The 17,200-nt window shown below is 45.4% G+C and overlaps 1 protein-coding gene across 1 annotated transcript in view; it reads left to right on the top strand.

Moving 5' to 3' along the window:
* LOC144495473 (serine/threonine-protein kinase H1-like) overlaps positions 1-16,964 on the top strand; it is an 85,050-nt gene extending 68,086 nt beyond the window's left edge. The window contains exon 3 of the mRNA XM_078215490.1: positions 16,656-16,964. Within this exon, the coding sequence (XP_078071616.1) occupies positions 16,656-16,964 (309 nt within the window). The remainder of the gene's footprint in view (positions 1-16,655) is intronic.
* Positions 16,965-17,200: the final 236 nt, after the last annotated feature.

Genomic DNA, 17,200 nt, shown 5'->3' with positions numbered 1-17,200 from the left:
CCTCCATTATCCACAATCCTCTTTCCATCACCCTTGCCCTGCCTTTGGTGACCCTTGACAAATCCACCATCATCCTTGACCAATGAACATTTGCCCCAGAGTTTGCCCCATCAATAGTTCAGCCTCTGGTACACTGGAACTGACCCCGTCTTTTGCCCTCGCCCTGCCATCAATTATCCTCAATCCTCCCTCTATCATCCTTGACTTGCCCTCTAGAAACCTTGACTTTTCTTTTATTCATTCGTGGGACATGGGCGTCGCTGGCTGGCCAGCATTTATTGCCTTTCCTTAGTTGCTCTTGAGAAGTGGTGGTGAGCCGCCTTCTTGAATTGCTGCAGTCCATGTGGTGTGGGTTGACCCACAATGCTGTTGGAGAGCAAATTCCAGGATTTTGACTCAGCGACTCCGAAGGATTGGCAATAAATTTCCAAGTCAAGATGGTGAGTGGCTTGGAGGGGAACTTGCAGGCGGTGGTGTTCCCATGAATCTGCTGCCCTTGTCATTCTAGATGGAAGTGATCGTGGGTTTGGAAGATACTGCCTAAGGATCTTTGGGGAATTGCTGCAATGAATCATGTAGATAGTACACACTGCTGCTACTGAGCGTTGGTGGTGGAAAGACCGGATGTTTGTAGATGTGGTGCCAATCAAGCGGGCTGCTTTGTCCTGAATGGTGTCAAGCTTCTTGAGTGTTGTTGGGGCAGCACCCATCCAGGCAAGTGGGGAGTATTCCATCACACTCCTGACTTGTGCCTTGTAGATGGTTGATAAGATTTGGGGAGTCAGGAGGTGAATTACTTGCCGCAATGTTCCTAGCCTCTGACCTGCTCTTGTGGCCACTGTTTATGTGGCGAGTTGATGGTGCAAATCAGCACAAGTGGGTACGATCTAGTGGCCATTACAGAAACGTGGCTGAAAGGTGACCAGGACTGGGAGATGAATATCCAGGGGTATCAGGCGTTTAGGAAGAATAGACAGGAAGGAAAAGGTGGTGGGGTCGCGCTATTAATAAGAGATAATATCAGGGTAGTACTGAGGGATGACATAGGCTCTGAGGAACAAAACGTGGAATCATTATGGGTAGAGATGAGGAATAGTAGAGGGAGAAAGACACTAGTAGGTGTGGTATATAGGCCCCCAAATAATAATGTTGAGGTAGGGAGGGCTGTAAACAAGCAGATAAGGGATGCGTGTAAAAACGGAACGGCAATAATCATGGGGGAATTCAACATGCACATTGACTGGCAGACTCAAGTCGGTAAGGGTGGAATGGAGGAAGAGTTCTTAGAATGCTGTCGGGATAGTTTCCTTGAACAGCATGTTATGGAACCGACGAGGGAACGAGCTATTTTGGATCTGGTATTGTGTAACGAGGTAGGTAGAATTAAGGATCTTATTGTGAAGGACCCTCTTGGGTCTAGTGACCACAATATGGTCGAATTTCTGATTCAGATGGAAGAGGAGAAAGTTTGGTCTCAAACCAGTGTCCTCTGTTTGAACAGAGGGAAATATGATAGGATGAGGGATGAATTGGCTAAGGTAGACTGGGAGAGCAGGCTGGCAGGTAGGATAGCTGAGGAACAGTGGAGGATTTTTAAGGAGATCCTTTTCAGTTCTCAGCAAAAGTATATTCCAGCAAAAAACAAGGATTGTAAGAAAAGGGAGAACCAGCCGTGGATAACGAAGGAAATAAAGGAGAGTATTAAAATAAAAACAGCTGCGTACAGAGTGGCCAAAAATAGTGGAGAAACAAGTGATTGGGAAAAATTTAAGAAACAACAAAGAGAGACTAAGAAAGCGATAAAGAAAGGAAGGATAGACTATGAAGCTAGGCTAGCAATTAATATAAAAAATGATAGTAAAAGTTTTTATAAATATATAAAAAGGAATAGAGTGGCTAGAGTGAATGTTGGACCCTTGGAGGACGAGAGGGGGGAGTTAATAGTGGGAAATGAGGATATAGCTGAGTCTTTAAATACGTTTTTTGTGTCGGTCTTCACGGTGGAGGACACAAATAGTTTGCCAAATATTAACGATAGAGGGTTGGCAGCAGGAGAAATACTTAATACGATTAATGTTACCAGAGAGGCAGTGCTGGGTAGACTAATGGGACTGAAGGTGGACAAGTCCCCGGGTCCGGATGGAATGCATCCCAGGGTATTGAAAGAAATGTCAGAGGTAATAGTGGATGCGTTAGTGATTATTTATCAAAACTCGTTGCATTCTGGGGTAGTGCCGGTTGATTGGAAAACGGCTAATGTTACGCCGCTGTTTAAAAAAGGAAGGAGACAAAAGGCGGGTAACTATAGGCCGGTCAGCTTAACGTCTGTAGTAGGGAAAATGCTGGAATCCATTATTAAAGAGGAGATAGCAGGGCATCTGGATAGAAATGGTTCGATCAATCAGACGCAGCATGGATTCATGAGGGGAAAGTCGTGCTTGACGAACATGTTGGATTTTTATGAAGATGTGACGAGGGCGGTTGATGGAGGAGAACCGGTGGATGCGGTGTTTTTGGATTTCCAAAAGGCGTTTGATAAGGTGCCCCATAAAAGGCTGCTGAAGAAGATTAGGGCACACGGAGTTGGGGGTAGTGTGTTAAAGTGGATTGGGGACTGGCTATCCGACAGGAAGCAAAGAGTCGGAATAAATGGGTGTTTTTCCGGTTGGAGGAAGGTAACTAGTGGCGTGCCGCAGGGATCGGTACTCGGGCCGCAACTGTTTACCATTTATATAGATGATCTGGAGGAGGGGACGGAGTGTAGGGTAACGAAGTTTGCAGACGACACAAAGATAAGTGGAAAAGTGAATCGTGTGGAGGACGGAGAAGATCTGCAGAGAGATTTGGACAGGCTGAGTGAGTGGGCGAGGATATGGCAAATGGAGTATAACGTTGATAAATGCGAGGTTATACACTTTGGAGGAAATAATAACAAATGGGATTACTATCTCAATGGAAACAAATTAAAACATGCTACCGTGCAAAGGGACCTGGGGGTCCTTGTGCATGAGACGCAAAAGCCCAGTCTGCAGGTACAACAGGTGATCAAGAAGGCAAATGGGATGTTGGCCTATATTGCGAGGGGGATAGAATATAAAAGCAGGGATGTCTTGATGCACCTGTACAGGGCATTGGTGAGGCCGCAGCTGGAATACTGTGTGCAGTATTGGTCCCCTTATATGAGGAAGGATATATTGGCATTGGAGGGAGCGCAGAGAAGGTTCACCAGGTTGATACCGGAGATGAGGGGTTTGGATTATGAGGAGAGGCTGAGGAGATTGGGTTTGTACTCGTTGGAGTTTAGAAGGATGAGGGGGGATCTTATGGAGACTTATAAGATAATGCGGGGGCTGGATAGGGTGGAGGCGGAGAGATTCTTTCCACTTAGTAAGGAAGTTAAAACTAGAGGACACAGCCTCAAAATAAAGGGGGGTCGGTTTAAGACAGAGTTGAGGAGGAACTTCTTCTCCCAGAGGGTGGTGAATCTCTGGAATTCTCTGCCCACTGAGGTGGTGGAGGCTACCTCGCTGAATATGTTTAAAGCGCGGATGGATGGATTCCTGAGCGGTAAGGGAATTAAGGGTTATGGGGATCAGGCGGGTAAGTGGTACTGATCCACGTCAGATCAGCCATGATCTTATTGAATGGCGGGGCAGGCTCGAGGGGCTAGATGGCCTACTCCTGCTCCTATTTCTTATGTTCTTATGAATCCAGTTGAGTTTCTGGTCAATGGTAACCCCAAGGATGTTGACAGTGGGGGATTCATGATGGTAACACCATTGAATGTCAAGGGGCGGTGGTTAGAGTGTCTCTTATTGGTGATGGTCATTGCCTAGCATTTGTATGGCGCTAATGTTAGTTGCCACTTGTCAGTCCAAGCATGTATATTGTCCAGATCTTGTTGCATTTGAATATGGACTGCTTCAGAATCTGACAAGTCGTGAATGGTGCTGAACATTGTGCAATCATCGGCAAACATTCCCACTTCTGACCTTAGGACCTTACCATTGACCTGCTGTCTGTAACCCTTGATCTCCCCACAATCATGGTTGACCTACCATCTGTAGACATTGGCCTCCCCTGTGTAGTCCAGATTCTTCCCTCTGTCTCCCATGAGCCTTTGTCGGACTGCAACTTCCATCCGTCCTTTAATAAAGCATACTTCATTCCTCTTTCATTACCAGCTCCTTCCCTCCCTTGGTCAGCCACTTTCACCTGACCTCAATGCATTCCTGGTTCAACAAAGCTCCCCATACCAGAAAAGGCAGCTCCTATTCAGTCCAAATCTACCAGGAAGACTACCTCACCAGCTACCTGCCACCTTTAACCAGCCATGAACCGGAGGGCACATACTTTTCATTTGCTGCATTCTTAATTCCAAAGGTACAATTTAATCTGGTGAAGTTGTCTTTTAGTGAGTATGCATGACATGCGAACGTATTAAAAATAGGTTCCTGCCAATTGCCATCAGAACTGAAGATCCAACTTCAATCCGCTGCCAACTTAATACCCAACTTTCATCCTGCCATTGGGAAGCTAACATTTTGCCTCCCGCACAATTAAGTGCGACCATCAAGCTCGTTTTCTGTTTCCGGGAGCTTCACAAGGTTCTGCCCATCCTGTGTAATACAAAGAAGAACCACACACCATTTGTTCCCTTTTCTCTACTCCTTATGTAATATTATTGTAAAATATTGGGAGCATTTAAAAAGTCCCTTATCATTCGTATTACTGTGCGTAATCCATGACAGTGTCGGCAGTGTGACTAGAATGGCTCTCAAACATAAAAATCTCAAACTCATCTTGTCAGCATTCCTCCCCAACCCCCACCCATTCCCTTCACACACAGACACACACTGAAGAATGTAACAAAGGGTATGATACTGATGAATTGGAGCTCTGCCTAAACCACCCCATGTAGCCTGGGAACACGTCGCTTGTTTTCTCCTCATCTTTGTTTATCTAATGTAATCTCCTGACTGTACTGCATATCCTGTTTCAGAAAAGCACTTGCTTCTGATATTGCAACATTACAACATTAACACGGTATTATTTTACCAAGACTTTATATTAAAACTGCAAGAGAAGATTTCTTTTGTGTGATGTACCTAATATGTAAAACGGTTTGTAAAGAATGGGTTTAGGATTTCTTTGCACATAATACCCAAAGGAAGTTACAATACAAGCCGCCAATGTCGCCAATTCTTAGTTCAACAATGCATCTATGGTGGACTCACTGCATGAACTTAATTCACTTATGGATTATATTCTATATTATGTTCAACCAATACTCTAATTCTTCACGTTTTAAACTGATTAAGATTAAACAGTGCTACTGGCTTTACAGTTCAAATTGAATTTATTGTTATTTTTTAAGACTACTTATAAAAGGCCACATCATTCCTGTAAATGCTTTCTTATATTGGAAATCATGGGTGAAAACTCACATTCTACCATTCAGTGCATCACTGTACCATCCAAAATAAGTGTTCACTTCAGTCATTATGACTAACTGTTATCAAAACGATGAATTGTTTAGTTTTCTTAAAAATCTGTTATTGTTACTAGAGATCTATTAACGAATACAAATGTGTTGAAACTAAGCAACAAGTTGGGAGGAATTTTGCTGCCCTGCCTGCCACGAGAATCGTAGTTGGGGGGGCGGGGGGGGAGAGGGGGTGGTGGACCATGCAAAGATCCATTGACCTCGGGTGAGATTTTACGGTTTTGGGGCGAGCGTGGCCAGAAAGTCCCGTCCGTAGTATTTTTTTGATGAATGTTGAAATACTTCTATGTCAAATCACCAAACTAATTAAATAAAGAGAAACATGCACAGCTAATCATTCAACATCAGAAAGAGCGAAGGTAGAATAGCACTTTGGGACTGGCTCTCCATTAAAGTTTTAGTTCAATGTGCCACTAAAAATATTAGCCTAAATTTTCTCCTTTCTAAACTCATTGGAATGATTTTTGGCATCAAAGAAAGAGACATTATGAAGGGCAACCAAAACTTAGTTGGAAAGCAGAGTTTTAAAGAGATTCTTAAAGAGTGAGAGGAAGGTGAACACAGAGGCACCTAGGTGGCTGAAGGTGTGGTTGCCAATGGCGGTGAGAGGGGTTGGAATTGAAGAGGGGATATATAAGAAACTAGGAACAAATAATGGAGAGTTTGGGGATGGGGGAGTTTTAGGGTTGCAGAGGTTATAAAGGGGAGTAAAGGTGGCCTTACTCCAAAGGAGTAAAAACAATGATCAAAATTTTGATGTTGTGGGAAATCATGAGCCAACAACAAAGATGATGGATGATTTAGACCTGGTATGGGATAGGGTGGGTAGCAGAATTCTGAATGTGGTGAAATCTACAGAGAATGCAGAATGGGAAGCCAAACCAGGACAGCACCTGAATAATCAATTCTGAATGTGACAAAGTCATTGATGAAGGTGTCATGTTTTTATTATGATATAAAAGCACCAATCATTTATAAGCATAACCACATTGTGTGATCATTTATTTTTATTCTTTCATGGGTTATGGGTGTCAATGGCTGGGCCAGCATATGTTGCCCATCCTTACTTGCCCTTGAACTGACTAACTTGCTAGGCTATTTCAGAGGGCATTTAAAGGTCAACCACATAGCTATGGAGTCACATGTAGGTCAGACCAGGTATGTATTTCCAGACCAGATTTTAGTGAACTAAATGGGTTTTTACGATAATCAACAATGGTTTCATGGTCATTGTTAGACTTTTAATTCCAAATGTTTATTGAATTTAAATCTGCCATGATGGAATTTGAACCCGGGTGCCCAGAGCATGACACTGGGTCTCTGGATTACTAGTCCAATGACAACATACAATGCCATCACCTTCCTCCGCGAGACTAAGCACATAAGAATACTTCTACATAGGTATAAATCATGAAGATGCCAGCAGCAGAGCTGTCTTGTATGTGCTCTGCTTAAAAGTAAAAGTGAAACCAAGGGTGAACTTTTCCAGCCCCACTTGCCACCAGGATTGTCTCGTCCCTCTGAAAGTCAATCTCTTGCGGCAGATCCTGCCACGACGGGGCCAGAAAGTCCTGGCCTAAAGCTGGAACGCATGACATTTCTGGTGATGTCATGCTGCAATCCACAAAGCAGTCCATGTCCAAATGCAGCAAGACCTGGACAATATCCAGACTTGGGCTGACAAGTGACAAGTAACATTCATGCCACACAAGTGCCAAGCAATATCCATCTCCAACAAGAGTGAATATAACCATCGCCTCTTGACATTCATGACACTACCATTGTTGATTCTCCCACTAACAACATCCATTGACCAGATACTGTGGCTGCAACAGCCAGCCAGAGACTAGAAACCTGTGGTGAGTAACTCAGCTCCTGACTGCCCGCAGCCTATCCACAATCTACAAAATACATGTCGGGTGTGTGATGGAATACTCTCCACTTGCTCCAATGAGTTGTTCCACAGGAGCAGGCTGAGGGTAAGGGAGCTTGTTTGTGCACTAATTTATTTAATTATTTTTCAGTTAAATTAGTGAAAAAAATCGGAGGTTTTTTTTTCTAAACAGGAAATAGGCCCAGCAGCAGCCTGGGAAGGTTTTGGAGGGTTTAAAAGTGCTTAACTTGGATGTTTCAGCCTCATTGTTCCACAGGAGCAGGCTGAGGGTAAGGGAGCTTGTTTGTGCACTAATTTATTTAATTATTTTTCAGTTAAATTAGTGAAAAGAATCGGAGGTTTTTTTTCTAAACAGGAAATAGGCCCAGCAGCAGCCTGGGAAGGTTTTTTGGAGGGTTTAAAAGTAGGCCGCACCTTTGAGCGGGCAGCGTCGTTAGCGGGCAGTGGAGTGAGCAGGGGACAGAGTGAGAGCTATAAGGGCTTTGGCTCACAGGGCTTCGGCGAAGGCGAGGAAGGTTGTTTGTTTGTTTTTCTTCGGTTACACCCCCTTTTTGTTTTATCCCAAAAACTAAAAAGGACATGGCTGGTATGAGTGGGAGGCCAGTATACTGCATTCGGTGTGGGATGTGGGAGTTCCTGGAGACGACTTGCCTCCCGGAAGTCCATATCTGTGCCAGATGTGTGGAACTGCATCTCCTGAAGGATCGTGTAAGGGAGCTGGAGCTGAGGCTCGATGAACTCAGTTTAGTTAGGGAAAATGAGAGAGTAATAGATAAAAGTTATAGTCAGGTAGTGACACCAGGGTCTCGGAAGGAAGACACGTGGGTCACAGTTAGGAGGGGTAATAGTCAGAAGGGTGCTATGCCAGAAAGTACCCCAGTGGCAGTCTCCCATAAAAGAAAGGAATGGGCAACAGATGGGAGAAGGGAAGGGAGTGAGCAGTCTGTGGAGGGATCCCCTGTGGTTGTCCCCCTCCAAAATAGGTATCTTGTTTTGGATTCTGTGGAGGGGGATGACCCTCCAGGGGTAAGCCACGAGGACCAGATTGCCTCCACGGAGACAGGCTCAGGGGTCCGGAAGGGAAAGAAGGGGTTTAGGAGAGTGATAGTTGTGGGGGACGCAATGATTAGAGGCACGGACAGGCGCTTCTGTGGGACTGAACGAGAATCCAGGATGGTAGTCTGCCTCTCTGGTGCCGGGGTACTGGATGTCTCCGAGAGGGTAGGAAGCATATTTAAAAAGGAAGGTAGTCAAACGGATGTGATTGTACACATTGGTGGAAATGATGTAGGTAGGAAGAGCAGGGGGGTCATACGAGAGAAATTCAGGGAGTTGGGTGCTAGGCTAAAAAGTAAGACCTCCAGGGTAGCAATATCTGGACTGCTCCCGGTGCCTAGTGCAAGTGAGGCTCGGAACAGGGAGATTCTACAGTTGAACGCGTGGCTAAAGGACTGGTGCAAGAGGCAGGGTTTTAAATTCATAGATAACTGGGAAATCTTCAAGTCAGGATGGCAACTGTACAGAAAGGATGGGTTACACCTTAACTGGAAGGGAGCAAATATCCTGGCTGGGAGTTTTGCTAGAGTGTTTCGGCAGGATTTAAACTAGTGTGGCAGGGGGGTGGGGAACAAAACAGGAGGTCAGTAAATACTGAGGCTGGGGTTGAGCTGGGGGCCAGGGCAAGGCTAGCTAAGAAGAGGAGCACTCTGGAGGAGGAGGACCTGACTGGGCCTGGAGGTCTGGAGTGCATCTGCTTCAATGCGAGGAGTGTAACGGGTAAAACAGACGAACTTAGGGCCTTAATGCTTGTGCGGAATTTGGATGTGGTTGCGGTGACGGAAACTTGGTTAAAAGAAGGACAGGACTGGCAGCTGAATATTCCGGGGTATAAGTGTTTTAGGCGAGACAGAGGAGGGGCTAAAAAAGGTGGGGGAGTAGCGATATTAGTTAAGGAGCATATTATCGCGGTGCAGAGGGTAGACAACTTAGAGGGGTCATGTACTGAGTCGCTGTGGGTGGAACTCAGAAACAGGAAGGGTGCAGTCACTATGCTGGGGGTGTACTACAGACCACCCAACAGCCCACGGGAAGTGGAGGAAAGGATATGTCAGGAGATTCTGGATAGGTGCAGAAAACATAGGGTTGTTGTAGTGGGGGACTTTAATTTCCCTGGCACAGACTGGAAAGTGCTTAGAGCTGGGGGTCCGGACGGGGAGGAATTTGTAAAATGCGTACTGGAAGGTTCTTTGGAACAGTATGTAGATAGCCCGACTAGAGAGGGGGCTATACTGGACCTAGTTCTGGGAAATGAGCCCAGTCAGGTCGTCAAAGTTTCGGTAGGGGAACATGTGGCAAATAGTGACCACAACTCTGTTAACTTTAGGATAGTAATGGACAAGGATGAGTGCTGTCCTACGGGCAGGGTGCTAAATTGGGGGAAGGCTGACTATAGCCGGATTAGGCAGGAATTGGTGGATGTTGATTGGGAGAGGATGTTCGAGGGTAAGTCCGCGTCTGGCATGTGGGAGTCTTTTAAGGAACTATTGATAAGGCTGCAGGATAGGCATGTGCCTGTAAAAAGGAAAGATAGGAAAGGTAGGATTCGAGAGCCGTGGATAACCAGGGAAATTGAGGATCTGATTAAAATGAAAAGGGAGGCGTACGTTAAGTCCAGGCAACTGAAAACAGATGGAGCTCTGGAGGAATACAGAGAGAGTAGGAAAGATCTCAAACGGGGAGTTAGAAGGGCAAAAAGAGGTCACGAGATGTTCTTGGCAGGCAGGATTAAGGAGAATCCTAAGGCATTCTATTCATACGTTAGGAACAAAAGAGTTGTCAGGGAGAAAATCGGACCTCTCAGGGACAAAGGAGGGGAATTATGCTTAGAACCCAAGGGAATAGGGGAGATCCTAAATGAATACTTTGCATCGGTATTCACGAAGGAGAGGGGCGTGTTAACCGGCAGTGTCTCGGAGGGAGGTGTTGACCCGTCAGAGAAAATCTCCATTACAAGAGAGGAAGTGTTAGGTTTTTTAGGGAACATTAAAACTGACAAAGCCCCAGGGCCTGATGGCATCTATCCTCGACTGCTCAGGGAGACGAGAGGTGAAATTGCTGGGCCTCTGACGGAAATCTTTGTCGCTTCTTTGGACATGGGTGAGGTCCCTGAGGATTGGAGGATAGCGAATGTGGTCCCGTTGTTTAAGAAGGGTAGCAGGGATAACCCAGGAAATTATAGGCCGGTGAGCTTGACGTCTGTGGTAGGGAAGTTGTTGGAGAGGATTCTTAGAGACAGGATGTATGTGCATTTAGAACGGAACAATCTCATTAGTGACAGACAGCATGGTTTTGTAAGAGGGAGGTCGTGCCTTACAAATTTGGTGGAGTTTTTTGAGGAAGTGACAAAAACGGTTGATGAAGAAAGGGCCATGGATGTCGTCTATATGGATTTCAGTAAGGCATTTGACAAAGTCCCACATGGCAGGTTGGTTAAGAAGGTTAAGGCTCATGGGATACAAGGAGAAGTGGCTAGATGGGTGGAGAACTGGCTTGGCCATAGGAGACAGAGGGTAGTGGTCGAAGGGTCTTTTTCCGGCTGGAGGTCTGTGACCAGTGGTGTTCCGCAGGGCTCTGTACTGGGACCTCTGCTATTTGTGATATATATAAATGATTTGGAAGAAGGTGTAACTGGTGTAATCAGCAAGTTTGCGGATGACACGAAGATGGCTGGAATTGCGGATAGTGAAGAGCATTGTCGGGCAATACAGCAGGATATAGATAGGCTGGAAAATTGGGCGGAGAGGTGGCAGATGGAGTTTAATCCGGATAAATGCGAAGTGATGCATTTTGGAAGAAATAATGTAGGGAGGAGTTATACAATAAATGGCAGAGTCATCAGGAGTATAGAAACACAGAGGGACCTAGGTGTGCAAGTCCACAAATCCTTGAAGGTGGCAACACAGGTGGAGAAGGTGGTGAAGAAGGCATATGGTATGCTTGCCTTTATAGGACGGGGTATAGAGTATAAAAGCTGGAGTCTGATGATGCAGCTGTATAGAACGCTGGTTAGGCCACATTTGGAGTACTGCGTCCAGTTCTGGTCGCCGCACTACCAGAAGGACGTGGAGGCGTTAGAGAGAGTGCAGAGAAGGTTTACCAGGATGTTGCCTGGTATGGAGGGTCTTAGCTATGAGGAGAGATTGGGTAGACTGGGTTTGTTCTCCTTGGAAAGACGGAGAATGAGGGGAGATCTAATAGAGGTATACGAGATTATGAAGGGTATAGATAGGGTGAACAGTGGGAAGCTTTTTCCCAGGTCGGAGGTGACGATCACGAGGGGTCACGGGCTCAAGCTGAGAGGGGCGAAGTATAACTCAGACATCAGAGGGACGTTTTTTACACAGAGGCTGGTGGGGGCCTGGAATGCGCTGCCAAGTAGGGTGGTGGAGGCAGGCACGCTGACATCGTTTAAGACTTACCTGGATAGTCACATGAGCAGCCTGGGAATGGAGGGATACAAACGATTGGTCTAGTTGGACCAAGGAGCGGCACAGGCTTGGAGGGCCGAAGGGCCTGTTTCCTGTGCTGTACTGTTCTTTGTTCTTTGAGTGCAGCTCCAATAACATTTAAGAAGCTTGACACCGTCCGGGACTAAGCAAGATGGCAATCCATCCAGAAACATTCACGTCTTCCACCACCACCTAACAGTAGCAGTAGTGTGTACCATCTACAGAATGCACTGCAGGAACTCACCAGTAAGAAGTCTCACAACACCAGGTTAAAGTCCAACAGGTTTATTTGGTAGCAAAAGCCACTAGCTTTCGAAGCGCTGCTCCTTCATCAGGTGAGTGGGAGTTCTGTTCACAAACAGGACATGTGAAGACACAAACTCAATTTACAAAATAATGGTTGGAATGCGAGTCTTTACAGGTAATCAAGTCTTAAAGGTACAGACAATGTGAGTGGAGAGAGGGTTAAGCACAGGTTAAAGAGATGTGTATTGTCTCCAGCCAGGACAGTTAGTGAGATTTTGCAAGCCCAGGCAAGTCGTGGGGGTTACAGATAGTGTGACATGAACCCAAGATCCCGGTTGAGGCCGTCCTCATGTGTGCGGAACTTGGCTATCAGTCTCTGCTCAGCGACTCTGATCTTTGGGTAAGCATTCTCCAAGGCGGCCTTCATGACACACAACAACGCAGAGTCGCTGAGCAGAGACTGATAGCTTTTGCTAACAAATAAACCTGTTGGACTTTAACCTGGTGTTGTGAGACTTTTTACTGTGTTTACCCCAGTCCAACGCCGGCATCTCCACATCATGGAACTCACCAAGACAGCACCTTCCAAACCCATGACCACGACCATCCAGAAGGAAAGGACAGCCGGCACATGGGAACACCACCAGTTGCAAAGTCCCCTCCAAGTCACTCATCATCCTGACTTGGAAATATATCACCATTCCTTTACTGTCACTGTGTCAAAATCATGGAACTCCCTCTATAACAGGACGATGGGTGTATCTATACCAAATGGTCTGCAGTAGCTCGAGAAGGTGGCTCATCACAATCTTCTCGAGTACAATTAGGGATGGGCAATAAATGCTGGCCTAGCCAGCGACACCAACATCCTGTGAATGAATTTTAAAAATCCCTTCAAAGCATACTACAACATCACCCTTTCTTTATAAAGATACTTCCTCCTTTCCAAAGAAGTACAATGATTTATAGTATATGTTCATGCTTAGTTACCATTACATCAGTGTATAGAATTGATTAATCTGTGCGTCTCTACAGCAGAAAGGTAAACTGCTGGTATGCTCAGATCTTGTGTTGGTAGCCTTGTCCGGGGGTTTCTTGCTCACAGTGATCTGTGGAATTGTCATTCTTGGTTGTTGTTCCTGGTTGTGCTTGGGAATTTGTCCTAGATACAATAGGATGGTACGACGATTGAGAATGTGGAATAGATCTGATTTGTCCTAGGTTACCTCTCATCATTGTGCCTTTGTATGTAATGACTTCATACGACATTGGTTCAAAATAATCCTCATCACCTTGGCTGGTTGCCACTTGCCTTCTTTGGGATCAGGATGTGAACTTGTTGTCCCAACCATAAACGTGACAATTCTGTACCTGCATTTTTATCGTGCACGCGGACATCTCCTCTTATGGATTTAAAATTTGCTCTCTGGCGTCTGAGTGTAGAATGGGTAAGAGTAGTTAAATTGGTAAGTACTGATCTGCCAAACATGAGTTCTGTTGGTGATGGATTAGTTGCATTTAGAGATTGAGATTTGCCATATACGAACAGATAATCATGGGTGAACAAACACGATGTGGAGATGCCGGCGTTGGACTGGGGTAAACACAGAAAGAAGTTTAACAACACCAGGTTAAATTCCAACAGGTTTATTTGGTAGCAAAAGCCACACAAGCTTTCGGAGCTGCAAGCCCCTTCTTCAGGTGAGTGGGAATTCTGTTCACAAACAGAGCATATAAAGACACAAACTCAATTTACATGAATAATGGTTGGAATGCGAATACTTACAACTAATCAAGTCTTTAAGAAACAAAACAACATGAGTGGAGAGAGCATCAAGACAGGCTAAAAAGATGTGTATTGTCTCCAGACAAGACAGCCAGTGAAACTCTGTGGGGGTTACAAATAGTGGGACATGAACCCAATATCCCGGTTGATGGCATTGCTGCAACGGCCTCAGTGCTCAGCACCAACAACTGCCAGTTCCAGATGCAATTTTACATCTCATCCGCTTCATCCTGGACCACAATATCTTCACCTTCAACAACCAGTTCTTCATCCAGACACACGGAACAGCCATGGGGACCAAATTCGCACCTCAAAATGCCAACATCTTCATGCACAGGTTCGAACAAGACTTCTTCACAGCACGGGACCTTCAACCGATGCTATACACTAGATACATCGATGACATTTTCTTCCTTTGGACTCATGGTGAACAATCACTGAAACAACTCTATGATGACATCAACAAGTTCCATCCCACCATCAGACTCACCACAGACTACTCTCCGGAATCGGTTGCATTCTTGGACACACGCATCTCCATTAAGGACGGTCACCTCAGCACCTCACTGTACCGCAAGCCCACGGATAACCTCACGATGCTCCACTTCTCCAGCTTCCACCCTAAACACGTTAAAGAAGCCATCCCCTACGGACAAGCCCTCAGGATCTGCTCGGATGAGGAGGATCGCAACAGACACCTCCAGACGCTGAAAGATGCCCTCATAAGAACAGGATATGGCGCTCGACTCATTGATCAACAGTTCCAACGCGCCACAGCGAAAAACCGCACCGACCTCCTCAGAAGACAAACACGGGACACAGTGGACAGAGTACCCTTCGTTGTCCAGTACTTCCCCGGAGCGGAGAAGCTACGGCATCTCCTCAGGAGCCTTCAACATGTCATTGATGAAGACGAACATCTCGCCAAGGCCATCCCCACACCCCCACTTCTTGCCTTCCAACAACCACACAACCTCAAACAGACCATTGTCCGCAGCAAACTACCCAGCCTTCAGGAGAACAGTGACCATGACACCACACAACCCTGCCACAGCAACCTCTGCAAGACGTGCCGGATCATCGACACAGATGCCATCATCTCACGTGAGAACACCATCCACCAGGTACACGGTACATACTCTTGCAACTCGGCCAACGTTGTCTACCTGATACGCTGCAAGAAAGGATGTCCCGAGGCATGGTACATTGGGGAAACTATGCAGACGCTGTGACAACGGATGAATGAACACCGCTCGACAATCACCAGGCAAGACTGTTCTCTTCCTGTTGGGGAGCACTTCAGCGGTCACGGGCATTCGGCCTCTGATATTCGGGTAAGCGTTCTCCAAGGCGGCCTTCGCGACACACGATGGCGCAGAGTCGCTGAGCAGAAACTGATAGCCAAGTTCCGCACACACGAGGACGGCCTCAACCGGGATATTGGGTTCATGTCCCACTATTTGTAACCCCCACAGAGTTTCACTGGCTGTCTTGTCTGGAGACAATACACATCTTTTTAGCCTGTCTTGATGCTCTCTCCACTCATGTTGTTTTGTTTCTTAAAAACTTGATTAGTTGTAAGTATTCGCATTCCAACCATTATTCATGTAAATTGAGTTTGTGTCTTTATATGCTCTGTTTGTGAACAGAATTCCCACTCACCTGAAGAAGGGGTTTGCAGCTCCGAAAACTTGTGTGGCTTTTGCTACCAAATAAACCTGTTGGACTTTAACCTGGTGTTGTTAAACTTCTTACTGAACAAACACCAGCAGGAGAGCTGTCAGTGTGTGCTCTGTTTAAAAATAAAAGTGAAACTAAAGCTGGATTGCATGATGCACTTGCTTTCATGTCATACTGCAACCCCTTAGCAGCATGTTACGACATTTCGACAGCAGATGGGTTGATGTTAGGGCAGAGATGAGCAATGTTACAGAGGTGGAAATAGGTGGATAATGAAAACAGAAAACTCTAGAAAAACTCAGCAGGCCTGGCAGCATCTGTGGAGAGTTAACATATCAAGTCACCAGGAAGGCAGTGCATCAGGCAATCCAACTTTAGTTTCACTTTTACTTTTAAGCAGAGCACACACTGACAGCTTTCCTGCTGGTGTTTTCAGGTTTTACACCCATGAACATCTGTTCTTGTGTGTCTAGTTTCAATAAATGAACACATATTATTTCAGATTTCGAGCATCTGAAACATTTTGCTTTTATGGAAATAGATAGTCTTTGGAATAAAGAAAACATGGGGTTAAAGGCTGAACCCAAAACTTTAAAAGTGGAATGAAGTCATTGATGAGGACATAGAGTTTACGGTGAGGTCAATGGTTTCAGTTTTTCCCGTATTTAGCTGGAGGAAATTCCAGCTTATCCGAGTCTTGCTGTTCAGCAAGCAGTCTTACGTAACAGAAGCAGTGAAGCAAACAGGAGCTATAAAAAGAAAAGAAAGGTTCACATTTGTCTGAGTGGAGGTAAGTCTGAATGTCATTAGTGCATATGTCTGCAATGACACTGTTAAAGGATAACATGCAAGTAGGAAGAGGAGGAGACCAAGGATTGATTACTTGGCAAACTCCCACGGTGGCATGCAAGGGTAGGGAGAGATGCCATTGCTATAGATGCTCAGGTCATTTTTTATATTTAATGAATTAATTGTTATCTCACGCCACATTCTGCATTAGTATTGATCTTTCCTTACTTTCTACTTTCATTACAGCCATGGCCAAATGTCTCTAACCTGGCAAAGGACTTCATTGATAGGCTAATCACACTAGATCCTAATGAGAGAATGGCAGCTGCACAAGCTTTGAAACACCCGTGGGTTGTGACAATGGCAGCTTCGTCCTCTATGAAAAACCTCCACCAGTCAATCTCTCAGAACTTGATGAGGAGAACATCGTCCCGCTGTCAGAGCTCTAAGTCGGCGCAGTCTACCAAGTCGAGTCGTTCCAGCAAGTCACGTCGTTTACATGAGAAGGAAATCCGGGAGTTTAACCTATGGTACCAGCACCATATTGAGCATTAGTAATCAATGGATTGTCACTCAAAACTCTTGACAGCTAATTAAACTGTTCTTCATGCAAAGAATTATTGAATCATCTAGATTCTGATTGGCTGGTTCACCATTTAAAATAGCCTAAGTAATGTTCAAACAATTCCTATACGTAGTCACAAAACTGCAGCTAAAATTCACTATTGACTAATTGTCATTTCAAAGTAAATAGGTTTGTCAGTATTTCAGCACCTCTGTTTAATTATTGT

This window comes from Mustelus asterias, chromosome 7 (genome assembly GCF_964213995.1).
Source record: "Mustelus asterias chromosome 7, sMusAst1.hap1.1, whole genome shotgun sequence".
Classification (NCBI taxonomy): Eukaryota; Metazoa; Chordata; class Chondrichthyes; order Carcharhiniformes; family Triakidae; genus Mustelus; species Mustelus asterias.
This window is presented reverse-complemented; position numbering and strand designations above follow the sequence as displayed.